The sequence below is a fragment of the Podarcis cretensis genome (assembly GCF_951804945.1).
Source record: "Podarcis cretensis genome assembly, chromosome: 15".
Classification (NCBI taxonomy): Eukaryota; Metazoa; Chordata; class Lepidosauria; order Squamata; family Lacertidae; genus Podarcis; species Podarcis cretensis.
Window position 1 is genome coordinate 34,002,956 of NC_137185.1, and position 27,819 is coordinate 34,030,774.

A 27,819-nucleotide genomic window follows, 5' to 3' on the forward strand; every position below is an offset into this window, starting at 1 on the left:
AACGATTCTGGTATCAGACCTGAGCTGTGGACAGCAGACAGAGGTGAGCCCAGGACCTGAGAAGTGGGAGCTATGGGTCACCCCAGTAGTCAGGACCAAAGGGCAAACGAGCAGGGTTGAGGGAGGAGCATCCATGTATCATGGTTTGCAATCAGTGGTCAAACCAGAATGAGAAACCATGGTTGAAAGTGGGTTTACAGACCATGATTTGTGAATTCAGACACTATACCAAACCATAGTTTAAGTTTTGGTAAGCATGGTTTGGACACCATTTCTGAATGGAGCCTGAGGGTTTACAATTAGCGATAACAGTCTGAATGAGAAAGCGTTGTTTAATAGGGGTTGGCAAGCCATGCTTTGTGCTAGCTATGGTTGGGAATGATGTCTTAATGGACAAACCATAGCTAAAGGCACTGTTTCTCAAAAGGTTGCTGTGCCATGGAAGCAGGAGTGAACTTCTGAAACTAAAAGCTGATAGGAGGGAAACTGTGGTTTGCCAGCTGCATGCTCAGAAACTCAAGCTGTGGTTTTGGTTCTAAACTATGATCGGTGTAGACTTTGGACTTGCTGTCTGAACTGAACCATGTCTTTTCTATCTTACCAGACGAGGCTTCATCATGGGCATCTGGAATTCACACACATCTGTCGGAAACATTTTAGGATCCCTGATTGCTGGTGCCTGGGTTTCAGACGCCTGGGGCCTGTCATTCATCGTTCCTGGGATCATCATAGCCAGCATGGGCGTCATCTGCTTCTTGTTCCTCATTGAATGTGAGTGTATACTGAGCTAAAATGTCTCCCTGCACACAAACACACTTGGCAAAATTGGAGGCACGTGGGTACAGGAACACAAACAGGAATGAAGTCTGGCAGCAGCAGAAAAAAACCACTCCCTTAAAATCCAAGAGAGTTCAGGAAGTGTTGCCCTCTCTCTGATTTGACTTTATGACAATGGCATTATGTGATTATATGCTGTTGTTGTTAAGCCAACTCAGAGTGAGGGCAAATGCTTTCTGCCCTCACTCTGGAGCCTGGTAGGTAAAACAACTGATGCCTAGCAAGAGCCAGGACTCCCAGGGGTGTGATCTCCTGTCACCAGCCTCATAGAGGAGGAGGTGGAGACAGTAGCAGAAAAACTTAAGGAGGGGCCAGCTTTGTGAAATCTTTTGTCTCCCCAGCCCCCCCCCCATCCTGAGCACTCCGTTTTGATGCAAAAAAAGTTCTGAAAATAATTTTTGGCTCGACCCTATATGCACACCTACCTACTCTTGCTTTGAGAGTGTTTGGGTGCAAGCCCAAGGAAGTAATTTCTGCTTTTATAAAATCCATGATATTTACTTCTGACTAAAGTGGTGGCGCTGCGGGTTAAACCACAGAGCCTAGGACTTGCCAATCAGAAGGTTGGCGGTTCGAATCCCCACGACGGAGTGAGCTCCCGTTGCTCGGTCCCTGCTCCTGCCAACCTAGCAGTTCAAAAGCACATCAAAGTGCAAGTAGATAAATAGGTACTGCTCCGGCAGGAAGGTAAACAGCGTTTCCATGAGCTGCTCTGATTTGCCAGAAGCGGCTTAGTCATGCTGGCCACATGACCCGGAAGCTGTACGCCGGCTCCCTCGGCCAATAAAGCGAGATGAACGCTGCAACCCCAGAGTCGGCCACGACTGGACCTAATGGTCAGGGGTCCATTTACTTTTTAAACTCCTTTAGGACCAGGGTGTTAGCCAGAGAGGGGATGCAGTTTATAAGCAATGCATGTTTTAATATGTGCATATCTGGATAACATAGTTGTAGTCGGAAATAGCAATTCACCAAAGTGAGGGGGGTGAGAAGCAAAGAGAGGACCTGAATGCAAATGTCGGAATTGTCTCAAATAGCCTCGTAAAAGCCAAAACAATCAAACGGAATATGTATGTGGCTTATTGGACCATGCAGTGTTTAAAAGGCACAATAGAAACCCAGAGCAGAATCACTGAGGCGGCAATGAACTAGTCTGTGTCAAATTGGGGAGCATTGCTTTTGACCCTCATAGGACTTGAGAAGGGACATCTCTGAGCATCCCTGAATTTCATTTCATCAGCAGTAGACTATGAGATGTTGCCGCCTAGTGGAAGAAAGCACTTATAACTGCTTTCTTCTCTGCCCTGGCAGGGATGTGCTTTTCTTTCTTTTTTAATATAATTTTTATTAACAAACCAATCAAATCACATTAATTCCAAATTACAAAGCCAAATTTTTGTTGGGGGTACCCATGCTTCGAGCTCAGAAAGGGATCCAAACATCTCTCTTGCTGCTGCTTTAATATTCACAGTTCTGTCCAAATAGTATTCACAGTTCTGTCCAATCTTCTCTTTATTGTTTTCCTCATCTTCTTGTTGTTGTCATATATTCCTTTCTTTGTGACCTCTGATAGTCTCCACAAGCGGGTTGAAAACAAATGAGGGATGTGCTTTTCTTAGGGTGACCTCCTGCAAGAGAGGTTTTCTGTGCCTTCACAGAATAAATAGGATGCTAGATTAGATGGACCACAGGTCTCATCCAGCCAGGCACTAATTACCTGATTTCCAAACTGGAATATATTTGATAAAACACGCACCCCCGTTGCTGCTGTCATCTTGCTCCGAATGAAAGGTGTGCTTTTGTAATGCAGTCTCCTCTCCACTTCAGATCCCGAAGACGTCGACTGCAGCCCTCCTCTCCATCACGTAAGTTTTGCACATTCCCCCCAACCACCCACTTACATTTCAATCCTATGCACATTTACCGGGGAGCAAGCACCATTCAATTTAATGAGATTTAGACTTTCCACCACTAACAGCAAACAGCTGTTTCTTCTTCCTTTCAGTATGGAGCATGATGCACTGCTAGAGAAGGGAGGGAGGCAGAAGGAGGTTGAGAGAGTCAATATCCTTTCTTCATGGCTTAATCACTGAACTAGCATCATGCACAGCTTTTATAATTTCAGATTTCAGCTTCTCGTGCATTGCTTCGGGAGCCCTTTGCTGAAAACTGTAGTAATCTGTGTAATGTTACGGTCCCCTTCTCTGCTTTTGGGTCAAACTCTGTGTTCTTTTTTGGCAAGAATTTTTTTTCCTCCCGTCTCTCCCTTTCCCCCCACTTTCGCTTATGGGGGTTGTCAATTATGTTGATTTTTTCCAGTTTTTAATTTTTTAAGGAGCAGACGTCTTGCTTTGAACAGTCTCCTTTTATAGGAGAGTCCAGCGCTGCCTCATCGGGGTTTTGGGGCGTTTGCACCGGAGAGTGGATTAGCCCTTTTGCGCAGAGGTCCTCCCTGTGTCTTTTTTTTTTTAACTCTTTATCTTTGGTTTTTAGTTTTTGGGAGGCCTCTTTTTTGCGCTGCCTTAGGCTCAGCCCTCAGGACACCCCCCCCCCCGCCCCGAGGCTGGGGTGACTTACACTTGGTGCCCCGTTTCTCTCTCCAGCATTGGGTCTGTCTTGAGTTAGCAGGAGCGCAGATACCCACCCGATCCTTTGGCTCGCTGCTCCGGAAGCCCCTCACTTGGTTTCCAACCCGCAGTATCTTGCACAGCCCTGCAGTCTCCCCTCTTTACCTCTCTGATCGTTGCTGACAGAGTCTGATGGAGCTGAAGCTCTCCCATCTTCCTTATGAGCAGCTTCCATGCTGCTAGAAGGAAAACCAAAACAAGCCAACTCTTTGGGCAAAAGATTCCTGCATTTCAAGGGGATTGGATTAGGATGACCCTCACGGTCCCTTCCAACTCTACAATGATTCTGTTCATTCATTCATTCCGTTTATACCCCTCCCTTCCTCCCAAAGGGCTCAACTGTACATACCTTCCTCACATAGTTGGCAACTCTCTCCATGATACAGTTGGGTCATTGATGCGTTCTCCCATCCACATGGGAGCTGCTCCTGGGCATCTGAGACGAGACCTAACCGGCTCTCTTCTCCCCAGCTAATGGCTGCACATCGAGCTGCTGTTAAAGGGCTGAGGACTGAGCATGCTCAGTAGCCACTGAATGCTGACTGAGAAGGAATGGCACATCCTGCAAAAGGGCATGGCTGGCTAGAATGCTGGACAGGGGCACCCAACATCGCAACACTTCCCCCCACCCCATAAATTTATTTATTTGGTTTTTCAGATTAAAGTTTTACAATCACATACAACATAAAAACAAGATTCCAAAGAATCTCCTGGACTTCCCTCCTCCCCTTTGTGGGTCCTATTGTTAGCCATTTCCTCCCACATCTTTTATGATGATCCAAATCTTTTACATCTCCATTGTGTCCAAAATTCACCATAGACTACAAGTGATATTCCAATCCTACTAACGATTTTAACTGCTTACCATGGTCGTTAAGATAAGTTATAAATTTCCCCCATTCCTTGTTAAATTTTTGGTCTTCCTGATTTCTGATACTTCCGGTCAATTTAGCCATTTCAGCATCGTCCATTAACTTCATCTGCCATTCTTCTCTGGCAGGGACTTCATTTTCTTCCCATCTCTGGGCCAATAACATCCATGCAACCGTGGTTGCATACATAAATAGGATTTCCTGCTCCCTTGGGATTTCGGCACCTAGAATTCCTAAAAGGAAGGCTTTGGGGTGTTTTTTTAAAGAAAAAGTTATTTTAAACAAGCTCCCACTTGTGTCAGCCTTGTCATAGCTGGGAAAGGAGAGGCCTGGCTTGGAAGGAACTACCATATCTCAGGGCAGAACATCTGCTATGCACACAGAAGACCACAGGTTCAATCCTTGGCATCTCTGTGGCAGTAGGGGCTGAGAGAGACCCCCCTCTGAAGCCCTGGGGGCCAGCCACTCTAGAGGTTAACAGAGCTGGATAGACCAGTGGTCCGACTCAATAAAGAGCAGCTGCTTCTGAGGGAAAGTTCGACAAATAGAAGGGTCATATCTCGATCCAAACTCCTGAGGTGTTTTTATTTGTTTGTGTCTCTCTCAGACCGCCGGTTTGGAAGAGAAAGGTCTTGAGGCGGGCCACTCCATCAGCGACAGGAGCCTAAATATCTCCAGCAACAGCCGAGAAAACATTGTGGACATGTCGGAAGGTAGCAAAGAATCGACGGAAAACCGGGAAGCCATTAGTTTCATTGATGCCCTCCGGATACCTGTGAGTACGACCCCACAGGGGAGGGAGGGTGGGGTGAGTTGTAAGAGGCTAGTTGCAGTGGTAGAACTCCCTTTGTTTAGTTTACAGTGGTACCTCGGGTTAAGAACTTAAGTTAAGTCCGTTCTTAACCTGAAACTGTTCTTAACCTGAGGTACCACTTTAGCTAATGGGGCCTCCCACTACCGCCATGAGATTTCTGTTATCATCCTGAAGCAAAGTTCTTAGCCTGAGGTACTATTTATGGGTTAGCGGAGTCTGTAACCTGAAACGTATGTAACCCGAGGTACCACTGCACTATATTTATATCCCAGGGTGGGGAGAGAAGATTGGAAATTGAAATTGACAGGTGTGCTGTTGTGTGGATCAGATTGGCAACTACGCACCTGTCAGCTACTGTTTAGTAAGAAGATATTCATTCATTCATTCATTCATTCATTCATTCATTCATACCCCGCCCATCTGGCTGTGTTTCCCCAGCCACTCTGGGCAGCTCCCAACAGAATATTGAAAACCCAATAGAACACCAAACATTAAAAACTTCCCTAAACATCATTCAGATGTCTTTTAAAAGTCAGATAGTTGTTTATTTCCTTGATATCTGATGGGAGGGCGTTCCACAGGGTGGGCGCCACCACCGAGAAGGCCCTCTCCCTGGTTCCCTGTAGCTTCACTTCCCTCAGTGAGGGAACCGCCAGAAGGCCCTCAGAGCTGGACCTCATTGTCCGGGCTGGACGATGGGGTGGAGATGCTCCTTCAGGTATACTGGGCTGAGGCTGACAAAAGGAGAAAAGGAGATCGGATCATGAATTGATGCATGGGGGTCCATCGGCATTTATCTAGTGGAGGGTAAAGGCAAGCCCTGAATGGAGCCTGGATTCTCACAAATATATATTTAAAACAAAACAGGAAGATGAATGCCTGCACATTCCCCTTTGTATCTCAAGTTCTGTGGGAATCGGTGGCTTGTGATTCAGGGTAGCAACATCCCCCTTCCCACCCCCATGGACACCCGTACCCCTGTGTCCTATCTGTTTGGGGCCTTTGTCTTTGCAAAAACTGCCTTTCGTTAGCTGCTAATGTTTTGTTTTTTTTCCTTTCTCTCTCTTCTCTGCAGGGAGTTGTGGAGTTCTCCTTTTGCCTGCTGTTTGCAAAACTAGTCAGTTACACGTTCCTTTACTGGCTTCCCCTCTACATTGTGAATGTGGGTGAGTTGCAAGGAGCTTGTTATGGAGGCTCCCAATTTGTGATCTGAGAACCTGCTTCAGGAAGTTTTGCTGGTGGGATTTTCCACCGACTCTGAGTCTCCCGAAGGCTGGCTTAGGTCCATGTCCTTCATCACACCTAAAGATGGGCCCGTTTTTAAGAAGAAGACAAACTTTTTTTATTTATTTATAAAGAATTCAGTAGGACCTCATTTTATTTTATTCTACTTTGCTGATTGAGAAAAAAATCATTTTATGCTCCCGTTTCAGCCCTAACAAGCGCTTCTAAGAAAGAAAACAGGACAGAATTAAAACAAAAGAATTAAATAGCAGAGTTAAAACAAAAGCCTAGAAGAGCAGAGCTAAAGGCTTCATTCTCAAAGTACTGGCCCTATTTGGCACAGTAATGGCTACACTGACTGGAAGTGTCTCTCTAGGGTTTCAGATGTAGGAGATGCAAGGGACTTTTTGCATGCAAAACTTATCCTCTTCCATTCAGCTACATCTCCTGCCAACAAGCAGAGAACTGCTTCCAGCCAAGTCAGACCATTGATCTTATCTAACCCAGTTCTGTTGACTCTGACTGGCAGAAGCTGTGCAGGGTCAAATGCAGAGGGTCTTCTGCAACTGAGATCTCTTTGACTGGAGGTGTTGGTGATGGTGGAATGGAATGTGGATCTCTTTGCATGCAAACCCTGCACCCCCCCCCATTTAATTCCATCACATTTTGATCTTCTCTGCTCACCCAGCCATTTCTCCTGTTCTTCTTTTTGCAGCTCATTTCACCGCGAAGAAGGCAGGGGATATGTCCACCCTCTTTGATGTCGGCGGCATAGTCGGTTTGTTGCATCGATTTTCTTTTTCTTTTAAAAAAATTAATTTTAGTAGTGTAATTATATTTGTGTGCATAGATACCTGTCAGGGAACTGCCATCAGAGCCAGAGGTGGAGGGAAGGCTCCAGAGGGATGCCGGAGAGGGTCCCAGTAGGGAGAGAGGCAGCCCATCCGCTGGGGAAGGAAATCAGCGTAGCACCAGTAGAGGAGGGGGGCAGATGTGGGAATTGGAGAGAAGGCTCCAGGACTCCTCGCAGGAGACCAGCGGGGAGAGCACGGGTCCTCCGCTGCCCACACCCTCCCTGCGCAGAAGACTTCCACGCAGGGAGAGTAGGAGGAGACTGGGCGTCAAAGAACTTCTTTGCTGGAAGAAGTTCAAGAAACGCCCACTGACGGATTCTGCCAGCGATTGAGACAGCCACGGATGGGTGGCTGTCCGGACAGAAAGGGTTCACCCAGGTAACCCAGCCAGGTGTGGCGCCAACTTATGCACGAGCAACCCCCTAGAACCATTACAATACCAAAACAAAACAAAGCAAGATGAAGTCCGATTATCCAAAGCCAAAGGAAAATGAATATCCAGAACTCATAACAGACAAAGCAAATTTAACAAACTTCGCCAAAGTCAGATACGGCAACTGAAAATCATTGGGTTTCAAGCCACGGCAAATGGGTTTACATTATCCTGGAGCTCATTACTGCAGTAAATTATAAAAAGACTCATTTTTGTCTGCAAATTTATTTGGCTGAACTCTGGGAAAGTGCTTTGACGTTCACAGCGTGTTATTCTTTGAAGGAGAACTACCTGAAAATGATTGACAGGTGGTATTTAACTCTGAGTCGGCTCGCGAAGATGTGTAAGACTGAATAAGATAAGTGCTGGAGATGCAAAGAGGTTGAGGGAACATTCCTTCATATGTGGTGGACTTCTAAAAGGGTAAAAGAGTATTGGGAAATGATACATCATGAATTGGGGAAAATGTTCCAAAGTACTTCCCCCCCCCCCCAAAAAAAAAAACCAGAGTCCTTTCTGTTGGGGATAATTCAGAAGGAAATTCCCAGGTGTAAAAAAAGGGTTATTTATGTATGCCACTACTGCAGCACATGTTGTTAGCTGAAAAATGGAAAATGAGTGAAGTCCCAACCAAAGAAGAGTAGCAACTTAAGCTGATGGAATATGTGCAGCTTGCACACTTAACATATAGAATAAGAGAACAAGAAGAATATACATTTAGAGAAGATTGGAAAACGTTTATTGAATATATGGGAAATAATGCTGAAAATGCTGGCAGCATCAAGATAATTTCAACAGTGTAAATAAGTTATGATGGATGTAATAATGGAATACTGAATGGTATAGTTTTTGTAAAAATATGCAGGGATTTATGATATGTAAAATGAAACATGGGAGGAGAAGGGAAGTCATTGATATTTTAGGATGTAAAAATGAGTACTTTAAATGGTAAAACAGAAAATCTGATATTTATTTGGCTTGTCGAAGGCCTATAAGTGAATTCATGGCTCTCAGACCTGACATTCTCCACTCTTTGCCAACTTCCGAAAGTGAACTGTGACTTTTTTCCCCCTGCAGGAGGCATCCTGGCAGGTCTTATCTCTGACTACACAGGTGGCAGGGGCACGACATGCTGTACGATGCTCATTTTGGCTGTTCCCATGGTGAGTTTCCCTATTGCGCACTTCCAGCTTCAGAGGCAGCAAGGTGATTAAACACCAATTGCGTGTCCAGGCACTTTTAGGCAGTCACTATTTTTGGGTCACATACCCTCAGCTTCAGGTTGTGCAATTACAGGTGGCTGGGAGGTCTACTTCCCCAAATAATTGGACCTTTTTTCAAGAGGTGACAGAGAAATGCACTGAAAAGGATGGGATAACACTTGCTTTGGCAGGACATCCTCTAACATCCCCGCAAATGAATGCTCATGAAAGAGCCAACGTCATCTAAGTTCCCTGAGAGCAAATGGAGATGAATGTTCAATAAACAAGTCATCTGGGCTTGCCCTTTGCTTACTTTAGTTGCCGTTTTTCTACACCACCTTGTGGTGGCTAGGGCTTATGGGAGTTGTAGTCCAAAACATCTGAAGGGCACCAGGTTGGCAAAGGCTGAACTGAAAAGTAGAGAGGGCAAGGCCAAATCCCAGTGGGTCATAGTTTGATAGCCTCTCACCCTTCCTATGCATGACCTGACCATGTCCACACGTAATAATGATAATTTATTATTATTTATACTCCGCCCATTTGGCTGGGTGGCTCCCAACAGAATAATAATAATAATAAAGCGACAAAACATTAAACATTAAAAACTTCCCTAAACAGGGCTGCCTTCAGTTGTCTTTTAAAAGTAAAATAGTTGCTTATTGCCTTGACATCTGATGGGAGGGTGTTCCACAGGGCAGGGACCACTACCAAGAAGGCCCTCTGTCTGGTTCCCTGTAACTTGGCTTCTCACAAGGAGGGAACCACCAGAAGGCCCTTGGAGCTGGACCTCAATGTCCGGGCTGGACGATGGGGGTGGAGCAGCAATGTCCCGGAGGCCTCTCTCAGGCCTCTTAAGCTGTGGTGGTGAGTGCCGGCCCCGCCCCCTAGGCCAGATGGAGTTGGCAGGAGAGGGAGCGGTCCTCCCAGCACTCACAAGAGCTGCAGCAGCAATGTCCCGGAGGCCTTGATGGAGGCCCTCAACTTGGCTTCTCGCAGCGAGGGAACTGCCAGAAGGCCCTCGGCACTGGACCGGGCAGAATGATGGGGGTGGAGACGCTCCTTCAGGTATACTGGACCGAGGCCGTTTAGGGCTTTAAGGGTCATCACCAAACTTTGAATTGTGCTCAGAAATGTGCTGGGAGCCAATGTAGGACCGGTGTTATATGGTCTCAGCAGCCACTCCCAGTCATCAGTCTAGCTGCCGCATTCTGGATTGGTTGTAGTTTCCGGGTCACCTTCAAAGGTAGCCCCACACAGAGCGCATTGCAGTACACCCTACATTTAAAGCACCCCTTAAACACTCATGGCTTCCCCAAAAGATTCTGGGAGCTTTTGTTGAGTTCGCTCAGAGCTGTTAGAAGACCCCTATTCCCCTCACAGAGCTGCAATTCCTAGAGTTCCCTGGGACTGCTTGTTGAACCTCTCTGGAAATGCTCATTCACTGCCTTGCTTTCTCTTCTAGCTCTTCGCCTACAACCATGTTGGCCAGAATGGACTAGCAACGTCAGTAGGTAAAGTTGCACTCATTTCTGGAGATTTTCACCACTGGCATACACTGGCTTCCACCAAGAAACCTCTGAGCTAGTTCTCACATTGCCACTGGACCCTGATGGTCCCTTTGTTGCTGTTCTTGATTCAGTTTTGTGCAGGGAAATAAATGTTCTCTGAATATATCACCAGGCTATCTGGAGCTGGCAGTATGGTAGGGATTTGAGTGTCGCCTTCTACTTTACAAGTGAAGGTGTTCCAGCTAGCAAATTGCTTCACAGACTTGGAGAATATATTTAATCCCGCTCAAGCACCCATCTGCTGCATGAGGGGGCCTAATCCTGCCCAGCTGCACTTGCTACCCATGCCCACTGCCAACACAAGAACCTGCCTTCTGTGGGAATGTTGAGGGAAGTAGGAGAGGATATATTGATTAGATATTATCCCTCCTCACTCACGCTAGTGAGCTAGTAGCAGAGCACATTCCCTTGCACATTGCTAGAAGCAAGTTGGTGGATGTGTTAGAATCGTTTAAGTTGAGCAATCCAGTCTGGCTTGTCTGGATTGGATTGTTCCTGGTAAATTTCCCTTTATTTCCCTCTTTAATAATAACATGGCAGTCTTCTTTAAAAGTAATAGTAAAGTTTATTTGCATTCAGTTTACAGTAGTATCCTGAAGGCAGGCTTTAATCCTGTGGTTACAGTTACATTTGTAGAGAAAAGAAGTCTTTTTTTTAAAAAAAAATATTAACAGTTTCAACATAACAAATTAACAAACCATATAATTGCTTACATTAATTTTCCCCCTTCCCCCCTCTCTTCCATTCTCCCCCCCCCCCCGGACTTCCCTCAGCTCCTCTCTCTGATTTCTCAGCACATATTATTCTCTGCATGTTATAAAATTTTACATATCCTTACATTATCTTTCTATCATGTTATCAAACAAAAAATTTGTGTATGTTTATTCGAAACCTGCCAAGAAGTCCAGTTCATTTTGTTGTCTTTCTAGACCATTTGTAAAAAGCTCCCATTCTTCCTTAAAGTCACAGTTGTCCTTGTCCCACAATTTATATGTCAATTTAGCCAACTCTGCATAGTTCATCAGTTTTTCTTGCCACTGTTCTTTCGTTGGGATGTCCTCATTCTTCCATCCTTGTGCTATCAAGACTCTTGCCACTGTTGTGGCATACATAAATAGAGTCTTTGTTTTTCTTGGCAGGTCTTGTCCTACAATCCCTAACACATTTGTAGAGAAGAGAAGTCTGAGATAGGCCCCAGACTTTTTACCTTGTGGCTTCCATCCTCTGTAAGGATGGATGGCTAAGAGCCAGCAAAAGGTGGTAAAAGAGCAGCAAAAGAGTCAAATAGCCAAAGAAGAGTCCAAGAAGAAGATGGCTGCATGACTAGCCCTTTTATGGGGTCTCCTAGGGTCATGCCCAGGGACGTGGGTGGCACTGTGGGTTAAACCACAGAGCCTACGACTTGCCAATCAGAAGGTTGGTGGTTCGAATCCCCGTAATGGGGTGAGCTCCCGTTGCTCGGTCCCTGCTCCTGCCAACCTAGCAGTTTGAAAGAACGTCAAAGTGCAAGTAGATAAATAGGTACCGCTCCGGCGGGAAGGTAAACGGAGTTTCCGTGTGCTGCTCTGGTTCACCAGAAGTGGCTTAGTCATGCTGGCCACATGACCCGGAAGCTGTACGCTGGCTCCCTCGGCCAATAAACCGAGATGAGTGCTGCAACCCCAGAGTCGGCCACGACTGAACCTAATGGTCAGGGTTCCCTTTACCTTTACCTTAGGGTCATGCCCATCTACCTGGTCACATACGGGGAGGATGCTCCAGACCAGGTGTGACAAGAAGTCCTCCTGGCTGGAGCAACATCCCCTGTGTGTCCACTCTAGGCAACAGGAAATATTGTATTTGACAGCTTCAGTGATTACACCTTCTACTGAGTCCAAATATTTGCCCATCTAGCTCAGTACTGTCTACACTGGCTGGCAACAGCTCTCCCCCTGGAGATGCTGGGGACTGAACCTGGGACCCTGTGCCTGCAGAGCAGGTGCTCCCCCAGGGAGCTACAGCCATTGTTTCCGATGCGCTTTTTTTAATTGACTTAAAATTGCTTTGGGATAGTTCGTAGCAAAGTGATTCGTAAATGGAAGCAAATAAATCGAGACGGCAAGGTTACATGGCTGATGTTTGTTCTTTCTTTCTCTCTGCAGTGATGTTAATTATCTGCGGCGCCCTTGTCAACGGGCCATATGCTCTCATCACAACTGCGGTGTCAGCGGACTTGGTAAGAATTGCCCCCAGAAGTTCTTGTTATTCACTGGGAAACAAAAATGTTCACTCCAGAGCATAGCTGTCAACTTACAGATTTGAAAATAAGGGACCAGCAGCCTTGAAAATAAGGGACCAGTAGCCAAAATAAGGGATTTTAGTCAACCAGATGAAATACAAAGTTAAAAGGGCCGGCAGGGAGGGAGGGAGAGGAGCTGCTTCCTTTGAAACCCGGGAAATTTAAGGGATCTCCATCAATAAGGGACAGCAGCGGGACATGGCGCTGGGATAAGGGACTGTTCCTCCAATTAAGGGACGCTTGACAGCTATGCTCCAGAGGCCTTTTGAGCTAACAACCCAGGTTGGCTCCCAGACAATTCAGCGGCCCCACATTTGGACATTAGTCAGGATCCGTGCTTAAACCGAGAAGCCTCCAATTTCCTGTTTCACCCAAACTGGGAAACTATGGTTACCAGCTTCCGAATCAGCCAGGATATTAAATTATAGCTGACGAGTACCTTGCTGAGCTATAACCCAGATCCGATTGTCTGAAGCAGTTGATTTTCTTCTCTGACGCTCGTCCCTTGCTACCATTTCTTATTCATCAATTAAGGGCATTCATATGACTTGAGCCTTTCTGGCCTTGAACTCATTCCTAGAACAGGATTCAACACGCAGACGCACAGCACAGCAGTTTTCTTCTTTGGGCAATAGAATAGGAAATTCTTTCCACGGAGTGTAAATATGACACCTTGGCTGAGAGAGCCTCCGGAGGAGGAGGAGGAAGATTGCTTCTTGGCTTCCAGCTCACAGCCTTCAAAACTTGGAAGAGATCTGAATTAATCTGGCACACATCAGTTACACATTCTCCAGGTACTCTGGAAATTTTTTTTTTTTAATTGGCTGTAAAATTGTCCCTTCGGCAAATCCCTCCTCTCATGGCAGCTGTTAGTGTACAAGAAAGAAAGAAAAAAGATGTAGTCAGGATGGTTTTAGAACAAAGTGGAAAATAGTACAGGCTCAGAGCACTCTTGTTGCAAGGAGTGTTGGCTTGTCTAGGGGAAGCGTTTTCAATGCAATCCCCCCCAAAAAAAGTTCATTGCAATTATATATATTCAACATGTTTCCTTCAATGCATACAATCTTAAAATGATTTGAATTGGTTTTAAAAATACTTTTAAAAGCCGTACAATTTAACAAAACTAACTCATTTTGGAATAATCAATTAAAACCTAGATCTCTGGCCCGGCTCACACACATCTTGCTAAAGGAAACCATGACTTAGCACAGGGGTCAGCAAACTTTTTCAGGGGCCAGATTTAGAAGGCGATTGGGCCGGATCTGGCCCCCAGGCCTTAGTTTGCCTACCCATGACTTAGCGCAAGCGTACACTAAGTTTAGGGAAGTTTTTAATGTTTTATTGCTTTATTATTATTATTCTGTTGGGAGCCGCCCAGAGTGGCTGGGGAAACCCAGCCAGATGGGCGGGTATGAATTATTATTATTATTATTATTATTATTATTATTATTATCCTCCAGTCATTTTGCTGCTCTGCTGAACTAAGCCATGGTTTGGCTTACCACGTCATCTAAACCTCCTAATAGCTAACTAAAATCCACTTCCCTGAATTTTTTGCCCACTAACTGGTTCCAGCCTTGCCCCCCAGAGCAACAGGAACCTTGCAACGTTCATGTGTGATGGTTTCCTTTAACCTTGTAATCTTTCTTTGTTTTTTCTCCTTTTCCACCCCAGGGCACTCACGAATGTCTCCAAGGAAATGCAAAGGCCCTTGCCACCGTTACAGCCATCATTGATGGAACGGGATCTGTCGGTCAGTAGCTAAGAAGCTTAGGCCAAGTGTGGAAGCTTTGGCCCTCCAGGTGTTTGTTGAACTACAACTCCCATCAGCCCCAGGCAGCACAGCCAATGGCCAGGGATGATGGGAGCTGCAGTCCAGCAACACCTGGAGGGCCACAGTTTCTCCACACCTGGCCTAGGAGTTAATTTGAGCCTCATCCAGTGTTTTGTTGTACGATGCCTCAGAGGGGCAGAGGTTTTTCCTCTTCCCCAAAGGATACCATTATCGAGGGAGATGTGGTGATAATTGGCTGCTTACTAGTCCCACACCTTGGGCCCACATCTGTCTCAAACCCAGCCCATATCAGCTCTGAATCTGCCCTGAGAAGGGATGGGGCTAATTGCCGCATTGCTTACCCATATGATGCAAATCTGTATGCAAGTGCGTCTGCCCTAAAGAGGTTTTTGTGGTTCCTCAAGGCTTCCCAAAATACATATATTTAAATTATTATTATTATTATTATTATTATTATTACTACTACTACTATTTCATTGCTCCTCTGATGGCAAAATACTTTATTTTCACTTCACTAAAAAAGTAAATACTGATTGCTTCCTCTTCTTTTCTATTTGATAATATTTTTTATTAGTTTTCAATTACAATCCAGTAATAGCCTCATTATAACAATGCCAAATAATAACACAATTACTAATACCAATCATTCAGGTACCAAATTACATAATTTATGTGGCCCCCTATGTGCTAGAGTTGTTGGTTTGAAGTTTTACTTTATTTATGCATTCAAAAATCTTAATAGCTTCAATTACATACCTGTCAATGTTTCCCTTTTTTAAAGGGAAATTCCCTTATTCCGAATAGGATTCCTCCCAAGAAAAGGGAAAAGTTGACAGCTATGTTCAATTATACTCTGGTCAAAATGACAATCCCTTATACAACAGCTACAGTATTAACAACTTCCATTCATATTGACACATTAAATGATTGATAAAACCACAAGTGAGGCAATCAAACTATATTTTTGTTCTTCCTGTGTGTGACAATTACTCTGTCCGTCATGTTTCTTCCTGTCCTTGTAAAATGTTACAGTGGTGCCTCGCAAGACGAAAAGAATCCATTCCGCGAGTCTCTTCGTCTTGCGGTTTTTTTGTCTTGCGAAGCAAGCCCATTAGCGGCTTAGCGGATTAGCGCTATTAGCGGCAAAGCGGCTAATAGCGACAAAGCGGCTAAGCGGCTATTAGCGGCTTAGCGGCTTAGAAAAAGGGGGGGAAAGCGAAAAAAATCACAAGACTCGCAAGACGTTTTCGTCTTGCGAAGCAAGCCCATAGAGAAATTCGTCTTGCGAAGCGCCTCGAAAAACGGAAAACCCTTTCGTCTAGCGGGTTTTTCGTCTTGCGAGACATTCGTCTTGCGGGGCACCACTGTACGTCTATCTTTTCCCAGTTGTTGCTGTCCTACATCATGCCTTGGGCGGAGTTATACTGATTGCTTCCTTAGGTCACCTACTGTGATACTGTAATGCCAAAAGACTTTTTGTTGCTCCCCAAATCTGCAATTTTTAAAGTAGTATCATCATCATCATCATCATCAAAATACCTTTTTAAGCTGACTGCTCCCATAGTTATCCCACTGTGATTCTGCAGTGCCAAAGGGTTTGGGTTACTCCCTCAAACAACCCCCCACCCCAAGTAAACTTTTTCTTTTTTAAAAGATGCCCACACCAACTTTGACACTGCAGCCTCCTCCACTTTGACATGTGCCCCCACCCCGAGAGTTGGAGATGGGTAGCCCCCCCGCTCTTGTAGACCCCACTGGGCTGAATGGCCCAATGGCTGGTTCAGTAGAAGTCCATTTCCTGTGTTCCTGTATGTCTGAAACAAATCCATATGGCTCTCTAACATCCCTGGTCACACCCATGGTTTCCTACCTCTGTGGGAAATCAACCTGTAAATCAGGGGTAAGCAAACGTTTTCAGCAGGGGGCCGGTCCACTGTCCCTCAGACCTTGTGTGGGGCCGGACTCTATTTTGGAGGGGGGGGGGAATGAACGAATTCCTATGCCCCACAAATAACCCAGAGATGCATTTTAAATAAAAGCACACATTCTACTCATGTAAAAACACCAGGCAGGCCCCACAAATAACCCAGAGATGCCTTTTAAATAAAAGGACACATTCTACTTATGTAAAAACACCCTGATTCCCGGACCATCTGCGGGCCGATTATAAGACAGTTGGGCCAGATCCAGCCTCCGGGCCTTAGTTTGCCTACCCATGCTGTAAATTAGCTTTTCTCAACCTGTGGGTCCCCAGATATTGTTGAACTACAACTCCCATCACCCCTAGCTAGCAAAGCCAGAGCTCAGGGATGATGGGAGTTGTAGTCCAACAACATCTGGGGACCCACAGGTTGAGAACCACTGCTGTAAATGGTCAGTCTGTCAACAGCAGTCAGCCATGTTAGCTACAAACAGAACCCCCACATTCAGAGATCACCAAATGCTTTTGCCACTATGTGCTTCTTGTGAGCTCAGGGTATATGGCTGCCCCCCTGTTAGATGCATAGTCCTGGCTAGAAGAACCTTTGCTGTGTTCCAGCACATCAAGCCTTTTGTTGTTATCTGTGAGTACATGTTGGTCATCTCTAACTTCCTGAGTCTTCCTGCACCACCACCATGTAGGATTTGCAGACATAGGTTTTCTGCGCCATCTGTGCTAGAAGGAGCCTGCCTTCCATATTGCCATGAGCTGGGCTTCACTCTTGGCTGCTTGCTGGTCCTTTGCATCATTCTTTTTTCATTTTGCAGGTGCTGCCCTTGGACCCCTGCTGGCAGGTTTGATCTCTCGCACCGGCTGGGACAATGTCTTCTACATGTTGATGGCCGCCGATCTCCTGGCTTGCCTAGTGAGTTTCCTTTTGTAGAGCATTCCACATCAATTCCTCTGTTAACCCAACCGTTCTGTGAGGCGTCCATGTCGCCTTATTGCCCCTGTCTGCACAGACTTTTGATATGGTGAACTAAGGGATCAGGAACTGGTGGCCCTCCAGATGTTGATTGACTATGGGTTATATCTAGTGCCAATCCTACTCAAGAGTTGTCCTGTGCCACAACTAACTTAGGTCCATTAATTTCAAGGGGTCTCACCTGAGTAGGACTTTTTGGGGACCTGTAACTCCCCTCATCCCTGATGGTTGGCCATTCAAGCTGGTGTTGATGAGAATGGAGATGAACAAAGTCCAGAGGTCTCCATCCCTGCTGTTAGCTAAGGGGTGAATCCTACCAAATTTAACCTCAGTTGGGTAAACCCTTGAGAACAGCTGATATTGCTACACCAATCCTGACCTAAGTTGGGAACCACCTGCAGCGCAGTGGTAGAGCAGACGATTTACTTGCTGGAGGTCCCAGGTAGCATTCCCCATCATCTCCAGTCAAAAGGACAGTGACCTGAGAAAGAACCACAAATGAGATTCTGGAAAGCTGCTGTCTGTCAAGAGTTGACAGTACTGGTCTAGGTAGACCAATGGAGAAATAGCAGCTCTATATGAAAACTTTCCTTTCCAACTGCATTTGTCTGTGTGTAATTTTGAAGAAGGATTGTAGCTCAGTGGTAGAGCTACCAGGCTCAATCCTTGTCATCTCCAGTCGGGGCTTGGAAAGACACCCAACTGAAACTCTGTAGAGCTGCTGCCAGTCTGTGTAGACCAGGTATCCCCAAACTCGGTCCTCCAGATGTTTTGGGACTACAACTCCCATCATCCCTAGCTAACAGGACCAGTGGTCAGGGATGATGGGAATTGTAGTCCCAAAACATCTGACTCAGTATAAGACAATGGGTATGGACAGCAACTGTGGCTTGGTGGGGCAAGTGGGAGCAGTCCCCCCTCATGCAGCAGATGAAAGCTTGAGTGGGATTGACCAGTGGGTCTGAATAGGTATAAGGCAGCTCCTGGTGTCTTTAGCACAGAGACATCATTGCAGCGCCATGGACAAACGCTGGGTGGGCTGTCTGCATGCACCAAACAGCCACTGCCATCATTAACTCTGAGTATATCTTCCCCTTCCAGTTCCTTTCACGTGTGGTGTTCAAAGAAATACGAGGGTGGTGCGGCTCCTGCGGAAGAAAACGAGGGTAGGTGTTTGCAGAGGCTGAATATTTTGGAATGTATGACTCCAGGGACCTGTAGTTCACTGGTGCTTTAAAAATTTCCACCCCCCGATTCCCTTGAATTTTAAGTTTTACCAGCCTGCCAGTGAAGCCCTGTTGAATTCCCCTGTCAATACATGCTGCCATCTTGGGCCAGTTGAGTGTGCACAAAGCAAAACAAGATGGCGGCGTTCTGTTCTGAAATGTGCTACTGAGACCTGCTACGCTGGAATTGCATGACGGGCTGTCAGGTTTACCTGTAGAGTAGCATGCTACGGAGCATGCTTGGAAAATCCAGGATAGCGATGCTCCATTCTTGGTGGGGCTTTTATCAGACATGTTTGACAGGGCGTTTTTGACATGCGCCAGCAGCTCATGGGGCAATTATGCACAGACTGAAATTCTCCTTCTCAAAAGAACACTTAACCATCTTACACATGTTTTACTTCAGGAATGGCTAACCTCTAGTTTGCGGCCCTGATCTGGCCTCACACACAAAAAAATTTTGGTGGCGGCAAAAAGAAAATAAATTTAAGGTAGATACAGAGCTGCGGTTGTGGATCCAGCACTGTAACAGATCTGTAACAGCACTGCAGATCACCCCGTTATTAGATTGATTACTTCCCATCTTCAGTTGATCTGAATGTGTCCGGTACATGGAAAAGTCCTGCCATGCTCAATGGGGTTTATTCCCAGGTAAGCAAGCAAAGGATTATAGCTTGAAACACACTGATTTCTCAGAATTTTCCCAGTTAGTCACCCCCAACAAATGTTCCACAACCCAACTAAACATTGGAATTAAGCAGTGGAGTTTCTGCTAGGGAAGACTATATGTGTAGCCCTGAAGATGCATGCAGGAGTCAGGGATCCTTGGGACTGCAGATGTTCTGACCATGCTCGAACCATGGTATCTCCACTTAAAAAGCCAAGAAACGAAAAAGGCTTTTGCCTGCACACGGAAACAACCCAATTGCTCTTCCCTTTGCAAGAGCGGTTCGAATCCCTGCGGCGGGGTGCGCTCCCGCTGCTCAGTCCCAGCGCCTGCCAACCTAGCAGTTCGAAAGCACCTCCAGGTGCAAGTAGATAAATAGGGACCGCTTACCAGCGGGAAGGTAAACGCCGTTTCCGTGTGCGGCTCTGGCTCGCCAGAGCAGCGATGTCACGCTGGCCACGTGACCCGGAAGTGTCTCCGGACAGCGCTGGCCCCTGGCCTCTTAAGTGAGATGGGCGCACAACCCCAGAGTCTGTCAAGACTGGCCCGTACGGGCAGGGGTACCTTTACCTTTACCTTTTCCTTTTGCAAGAGCAAACGAAAGAGAAAGCCACCCATTTCACTGTAGTTTACTGGATCGTCCAAACCAAGCTGTGGTTAGCTGCTTTGGCGGGGGGTGGGGGTGGGACCCAGGACAGCGGTGTCCAACCTTTTTTCAAAGAGGGCCAGATTTGATTAAGTGAAGGGCCGTGAGGGCCGACCGGAGAGCCTACCAAAGTTGTTAGCCTTTTTTTAGAATTGAAGTTGTTTTTTAAGGATTTTTTAGGATTGAAGAGGTTTTTTTAGGATTTTACCCAAGGAAATAAACTGCCGGATTAAACCGACCTACGGGCCGGATTAGGCCCCCGAAACAGGCTTTGGACATGCCTTCCCCAGGATTTTAAACCATGATTTGAGGTTAGCTTAATATCCTGGCTTGTTTGGCAGGCGTTTGCCATAGTTCCCCAGTTCAGACGAGATGGGAAACTTTAGGTAGTGAAAGACTTTGTGGTTTGTTTTCTGCTATCACTTTGCCTGGCCGAAAGGCTGGTTTAATATCATCATGCCAAGATACGAGCATCAAACTCCACCATGAAAGTCATACCTAAAGTCATCAACCTCTGGTAATACCGAAAGGGACACTTATGAACCAGGGTCCCAAAGAACCAGGAGCGGTGCTGCTGCACACTTGACCTCCCTGCAGTGATGTTGCTGGAGCAGCAGGAAAGTTGGCACTGCTTGGGCACATGGCCAGAGCCCATCCAGCACTCCCACTGATGCCCCTTTCCTTCCTGGGAAGCACCAGCGATGTCACTGCCCGGAGACCTTAGTGCGTGGCGTTGCCCCTTCTCGCTGACTGCTCTTGCAAAGAGTTAAGTGGAACTCTGGTCATGATAGAATGAACCCCAATTCCTCTACCACCACCACTCCCAACATGCCCACCAATCCTTAACCAATACTAACAGCAACCTTCTCCCCCATGTGCCTTCCTAGCTCTTGTGTGGCATTAACAGAACCAGTAGTGTTGGATATGAAATAGTTTGCTGTGTGAGTATGCCCATTGGTTCTCTCTTCCCATCTAGTGGAACAGGGTGCGTGTGCAAATTTCTGGGTATGATTTTTCTCTTGATTTCCCTCTTTCCCCCACGGGGCATCTGTGAGGCAAAAACGCAGTAGCAAAACACACAGTTTCTGTGACCTATCTTTGAGATTTAAGTTTGCCTAAATCGAGCAAAGGTGTGATGCGTCTAGGGCGGCGAATTCACCTGCATTGTCCTAGCTTTCTGGATCAGAAACCCAGTTATAACTTGGGTTGAACACAATAATCTCAAGTGGATCAAGTGGGATTCGAACACGTAGATCAGGGTGGGAAACGAAGAAGATGAACAAGTTGCATGACCTAGAACCATCCCAACGAGGCTGTGTAGAGATCCTGGCCCGATCAAAGAAAGTACTTTTTCACACAGCTCATAGTTAAACTAGAAAGTTCTCTACCACAATGATAGTGGCCATCAACATGGATGACTTTAAAGGGAGATTAGATGAATTCATGGATCTGAAGGCTTTCCTAGTTGTGGTGGCCATAGGCTGCCTTGATCATTGGAGACTGCATGCATCTGAATACAGTCAAACCTCGGATCCTGAACGCCTCTGTTTTGGAATGTTTCGGCTCCCAAATGCCGAAAACCCAGAAGTAAATGATCTGGTTTTCGAATGTTTTTCGGAAGCCGAATGTCCAGGAAGGGCAGAAAGTTCCTGCAACCAATTGGAAGCTGCGCCTCAGTTGTCAAACATTTTGGAAGCTGAATGGGCTTCCAGAACGGATGACGTTCAACAACCGAGGTTTGACTATACCAGTTGCTGTGGAACCTAACAGTAGCAGAATGCCACCGCCCTCATGCCCTGCTTGTAGGTTTCCCATAAATATCTAGTTGGAAGCAGGATGCTAAGCTAGATAGAATTTTGCTGTGATCCAGCATGGATCATCTTAGTTTGCTTATGGCCCAGAAAGGGACAGTGTTCTAACAGAGTCCCAAACAGCACCAAAATAACATGGAGATATCAGCCATGATGGCTATGCTTTGCCTTCATAGTCAGAGGCAGTGTGCTTCTGAAGACCATTTTCTGGAAAACTTCCAGATGGGAGAGTGTTGTTGCACTCAGGTCCTGTTTATAGGTTTCCCATAAAAGGATATACCAAGAGCTCTGGCCAAAAGTTTCAATACAAGGAATAATTCCTACTCGAGAGTTGAAAAGAAAAACGTGTATATTCTGCGCAAGAAAATTTGGATTCATTTATCTAAGACGCATGTTGGAAAAAGAAACACAAAAGAATTGAATGATACAGACTTCCAACAGATTTATATTCCTTAAAAAACCGAGCTGAAGAAGGCATTTACTCCGAAACAGGGCCCTGTCCTGGTCACCACAACTGAGTCGTACATCTAATTCATACTCCGGATACTTCTTTTTGGCCCTATTTGATTCTATATTCTGACTTTATATAATATGGACTCTTTTTGACTGCCATTGAGACTTGTATAAAACAATTGTTGTGTACTGGTATTTTATGTACCTTTATACTATATCACTGCATATTTGAAACTACATTATTTCTGCACTTATACGTTGTGTTTAAATTTACTATTAGTTTAAAACTGTTATTCTTAGCAGAATATACACGTTTTTCTTTTCAACTCTCGAGTAGGAATTATTCCTTGTATTGAAACTTTTGGCCAGAGCTCTTGGTATATCCTTTATAGGTTTCCCATAGGCATCTGGTCAGCCACTATGAGATGATCCAGTTCTTATGTTTATATTGTTGGTGACATGAGCATTTCCCTCCAATAATTTGGCCATTTCCATATGTGCTATTTTTAAAACGAATATTCAAATTTAAGACTGCAGAGCCCTAGCCAATATCAAACTGAAATGTTTGGTGCCTGTTTCTGCAAGCCATTGTCGTGCCGTGGGACCCACAGATGCCCCCTCTTGACTTCTTGACTAATGCCCCTGAATCCTATAATCGAAATGAATTTCAAGTTGGGGGGAAAAAATCATATCTTGGCTATCATGTCCAGGAAATCATTGGCGCAGCCACGTAATTGCCTTGGTCTTCACAGTTTGTCAATACTCCCATACCCTGTTGTACCTTGTTAACAAATCACCGAGAGTTTTGATTTGGGGGGGTGTGTGATTGAGAAAGAAGAACGGTCGTATTTTAAAGCAGTGGTTCTCAAAGATGAGCTCCCCAAAATGAGGCACAGACAGTCGTCGTGGGAGACATAGGCCACATTCACAGCATACATTTAAAACACTATGAAACCACTTTAAATGAATTATGTGAGCTGTAGTTTGTCAAGGGTGTTGAGTGGGGTTAGGAGACCCCGGGCACAATTCAAAGTGTTGGTGTTGACCTTTAAAGCCCTATATGTCCTCGGCCCACTATACCTGAAGGAGCATCTCCACCCCCATCGTTCTGCTGGACACTGTGGTCCAGCTCCGAGGGCCTTCTGGCAGTTCCCTCACTGCAAGAAGTGAGGTTACAGGGAATCAGGCAGAGGGCCTTCTTGGTAGTGGCGCCCGCCCTGTGGAACGCCCTCCTGTCAGATTCAAGGAAATAAAGAACTATCTGACTTTTAGAAGACATCTGAAGGCAGCCCTGTTTAGGGAAGTTTTCAATGTTTGATGAATTTTTGTATTTTAATATTTTGCTGGAAGCCTCCCAGAGTGGCTGGGGAAACCCAGCCAGATGGGCAGGGGCATAAATAATAAATTATTAGTAGTATTAGTATTAGTATTATTCTCCTCATGGAGCCACGATTCCCAAAGTTCCTTGTGAAGAGGGATGGGTTAGTGGAGAGCTCTGGGAATTATCGTTCTGGCAGGGGAAGAACGATCTCCCAACAGCCCCCTTAAGAAGCCTCAGTTCCCAGGGTTCTCTGGAGAAAGCCAGCTCTGTTAAAAAGTGGCATGATACTGCTTTAAATATATGGTGTGAACGTGCCCATAAGTATCCTGAGCCACGTCTCTTCGTTTTGGTAAGTTTACTCTGAGTAGGACTAACATTGGACTCCCCCTCTAGGGAGCGACCGGCCTGATGCCAAAACATTTCCAAAAAATTCCTACCCTTCAGTTCCAACATTTGAAGGGGAGTTGTGTTTGAATGTTAAATCCAAACCAGGATATAATATAAAAAAATAGTTTTTGAAACAAACAAAAAGCATACCTTATGAGCAAAAGAAAACAAAAGGAGCACAATGAGGCAACCATTAAAAAAAAAGCAATTCCCATATTACAGGTTTAAGCCAGTGCCTGAAGATAGAGCAATACAGTGGTACCTCGGGTTACAGACGCTTCAGGTTACAGACTCCACTAACCCAGAAGTAGCTCCTTGGGTTAAGAACTTTACCTCAGGATGAGAACAGAAATCATGCACCGGTGGCGCAGCAGCAGCAGGAGGCCCCATTAGCTAAAGTGGTACCTCAGGTAAAGAATGGTTTCTGGTTAAGAACGGACCTCTGGAACGAATTAAGTTCGTAACCAGAGGTACCATTGTAAGCACCAGGTGAAAGCATCTGGGGAGAGTGCTCCGTAAATGGGGTGCCACCACAGCAAAGGCCCACTTTCTGGCTTAAAGGTATTCCATAATCAGGAGCCACTGCAACAAAGGCCCTATTTCTAGTGGCCATGCGACTAACAGAGGCAGGGGCACCCAGATCACGGCTTCAGTTGGTAAGCTCATGTGCCACATGGCTGGGGAGATGCTAAATGTCCCTTGGAACATCTAGCTAGGCCCTGATGACCACTGTTTTAAAGTATCAAGCCATGTTACGTAATGAAACCTGCTCTTCCTCTCCCACCTACTATCCCAAGAACCCCGGTACCACTATATATTGATTGTGTTCACAGGTCAGACATCACTCTTGAGTAGGCATGTTCTGGGGCCATAAGTCATGGTAAGTCTACGTCTCAAGCCCCTGGTGTTACTTAGTAGGTCATCTCCTGCTTTCTGCTGTCGTTGGGACCTCATGGTCAAAGGTTTCATCATTCCTTCCTTGGCCTTCTTGCCACCTCTGTTGGAATAAGCAAGGCTCTCGTACTCTGGTGGTGGAGCTGGTGTTCCCGGGAACTTAGAAGGAGCCAAGAGAGCCTAAGCAATCCACTGAGTTTCCATGGGTTTTCACACTCTTTCTTGTGAGTCTGCATTTCTGTGGTCACCTCTGAAGATCCTCTGTTCCCAACTTCTTGACTGATTTTTCTCCTGCTTCCTCTTGAATTCTAAACCTGAAACAAAGGAATGGGCTTAGAGCAAGGGGTGCAGTTGGGGACGTCAGGAATGGGCAACCTGGGGGGCAACACTCCTTTTTTGACCTCCAGTCGGTTGCAGCACTTATGTTTACCAGCAGCAAAGTCATTGCAGTGCAAATGCATCACTGAAGATTATCTGCTGATGCATTTGCACCTAGCTGCCATTCTCGCCCCTCCAGCAGCAGTACGACTGTGAGCAGCCATCTGCTGCTGGGTGACATCCAGCTTTGGTCAGAAAGAACAGAAATAGGTTCATATTGCAAGATGAACTTGGTGGATGGGCACTTAAATCCAGTTTTCATCCAGAGGGTGCTTCCAGAATGCAAATTCAGATCTCGCACACAGGACACTGGCAACAGAAAAAACTTAGCATAGAAAATGTAAATCCTGATTAAATACAGACTGGTATATGGGACATACAGACTGGTATATGGCATCAAATGGCATAAATGCACAATAGATGCCTGTCCTTAAGGGTAACTTTCTGTCTAGGTCAGTGGCTCCCAATTAGGGGTCCGGGAACCACTGGGCATCCATGGAACGCACCCAGGGGGTCTGCAGTCCTGTCCCTTGCCTCCCCCCAACTAAATTTTTGTCATTTCTTTTGCAGGCTAATATCACAAATTTTATGGTCTGTTTTTAGTATACCTAAAATCCTTTGCTTATTAGGGGCTACCCCACATTTTGTTTGGAAAAATTACTTTGTAGAGGTAACTGCCGCAGAGTAATCAAAATTGTCAAAAGTAGGGGGTCTGTGGTTTAGCTTTTGAAAAATAGGGGGTCCTCAGTAATTAGCTAATTGGGAACCACTGGTTTAGGTCGTCATAGTATTATTATTATTATTATTATTATTATTATTATTATTATTATTTATTATTGTTACTACTACTACTATTATTACTATGAGCTGCAACAAATTGTTGCAGTGTGCGGAGCACCTGTTCTTCTGCCAGCCATGCCCTTTCCCATTTCACCACTAGCCTCCAGATCTGTATTACACAAACGCACACCCAATGAGGATGCTCAATTCCTATTGGGCCAATTTTTGGTGCCCCAACCTACCCCCTGCTTCAAGTGGGGTTGGTTACATTTTTTTTTTAACTACTTGAAATGCTCCCCCCAAGTCTTCTAATACTTCCTTTTTAATTCATTCTGTGACATTTGGGCTATGTAAGGATCACAACTTGCAGAAGCTTGGTGTATGTGATCTATAATGATAATTTTATAAATTATTTATCAAAAAGCATTTCTCATCCACCCAAAGGCACCAGGGTTGAAATATATGCAGCCTACAACCAAAACGAAACAATAAGATTAAAACAAAATACAGTGGTACCTTGGAAATCCGTTCGACTTCCAAAGCGTTCGGAAACCAAGGCACAGCTTCCGATTGGCTGCAGGAAACTCCTGCAACCAATCGGAAGCCACGTCAGACATTTGGTTTCAAAGAACGTTTGCAAACCGGAACACTCACTTCCGGGTTTGCGGCATTTGGGAGCCAAAACGTTCGACTCGCAAGGCGTTCGGGATCCAAGGTACAACTGTGAAGCAAAAACCGCAGACTTCAATTGCCAAATAAATCTAGCAGCTGTAAAAGAAATCCAAATGTCCAATATATCTCACCCAAGGACTGTGCCCAAGCCACAGAGGAAGTAACAGGAACTGCTTTAGCTTGGAAGCCTTCTGAAAAATCTGTCTCTATCGCTCTCCCTTTGAATCTGCCTGCCCTTGAAAAGACATCCCCCCCGCCTGCATTGGGGTGTCTACCAGGATGACATTTCTAATGCCTCTCTTTGCCCTTGCAGCTTTAAAGAATTTTGACGGAGACCCACGTGACCGGAGGAAACCATCGAGGCAACAGGGGGAGCCTTGCCGGAGGCTGTTGGTTTTGTTGCCCGCTCCCCTTGTTCACAGCGGGAGGAATAAATGAAGCTGAAACAGGATGTGCTCCAGAAACAAAAGAGAACTCTCTTGCCGAACGCCATTCAAGCTGATCACCAAGCTTCACACTTTTTTAAACAAAGAAAATAAGAATAATAACTGACGGAAGGGAACAGGGGAACATGATGCCGTGGAACCAAAGGAGAAAAAGAAAAGCTGGCATATTTGAGATCCGTGCCATATCCAAAGCATCTCTTTTGTATCGATTGCCCTTTTGTTACTGCGATTTTTTGTTATTAAAAATGGCACGCGACCCGTCGGTGGTCTTTTTCTGTCTCCTGGAATGAAGGCAACATAAGAAGGACCTGCTGGGTCAGGCCAAGGCCATCTAGTCCATCGTCCTGTTCTTCCAGTGGCCAACCAGAGCCCTCTGAGAAGCCTGAAATCAGGACCTGAACTCAACAGCTCTCTTTCAACAGTGGGGATGTGGCTAGTAGGCCTCTGGTAGCTTCATTCTCCTTGAATTTGTCTGATCCTCTTTTAAAGCAATCTTGCTTGGTGGCTGTCACTGCCTCTTACAGAAAGTTTTGGTCCTGGGTCTTCCAGTGTTCAGCTTCATTGGACGTTCTAGTATCACAAGAGAAGCAGAAAACCTTTTCTGTCTGCTTCCTCTACATCTTAACACACCTCTTACCATGTCAACTAGGTAAAGGTAAAGGGACCCCTGACCATTAGGTCCAGTCGTGGCCGACTCTGGGGTTGCGGCGCTCATCTCGCTTTATTGG

At 45.7% G+C, this 27,819-nt stretch overlaps 1 protein-coding gene across 5 annotated transcripts in view; it reads left to right on the forward strand.

Moving 5' to 3' along the window:
• SLC37A2 (solute carrier family 37 member 2) overlaps positions 1-27,347 on the forward strand; it is a 66,914-nt gene extending 39,567 nt beyond the window's left edge. Inside the window, exons 7-20 of one of the 5 annotated variants that reach the window (XR_013833385.1) lie at positions 605-771; positions 2,665-2,702; positions 4,944-5,111; positions 6,226-6,316; positions 7,090-7,152; positions 8,739-8,824; positions 10,326-10,374; positions 12,573-12,646; positions 14,384-14,462; positions 17,253-17,350; positions 18,512-18,576; positions 20,837-20,890; positions 24,755-24,801; positions 26,959-27,347. Coding sequence is in view for 4 of the 5 variants with exons in the window: in XM_079955081.1 (XP_079811207.1) it covers positions 605-771; positions 2,665-2,702; positions 4,944-5,111; positions 6,226-6,316; positions 7,090-7,152; positions 8,739-8,824; positions 10,326-10,374; positions 12,573-12,646; positions 14,384-14,462; positions 17,253-17,350; positions 18,512-18,576; positions 20,837-20,882 (1,024 nt within the window). In the remaining variant the exon portion in view is untranslated. Of the gene's footprint in view, positions 1-604; positions 772-2,664; positions 2,703-4,943; positions 5,112-6,225; positions 6,317-7,089; positions 7,153-8,738; positions 8,825-10,325; positions 10,375-12,572; positions 12,695-12,956; positions 13,516-14,383; positions 14,463-17,252; positions 17,351-18,511; positions 18,577-20,836; positions 20,891-24,754; positions 24,802-26,958 lie in introns of those variants that run through there. The other 4 variants (XM_079955082.1, XM_079955081.1, XM_079955083.1 and 1 more) reach the window with 4 other exon arrangements.
• The last annotated feature ends 472 nt before the right edge of the window (positions 27,348-27,819 follow it).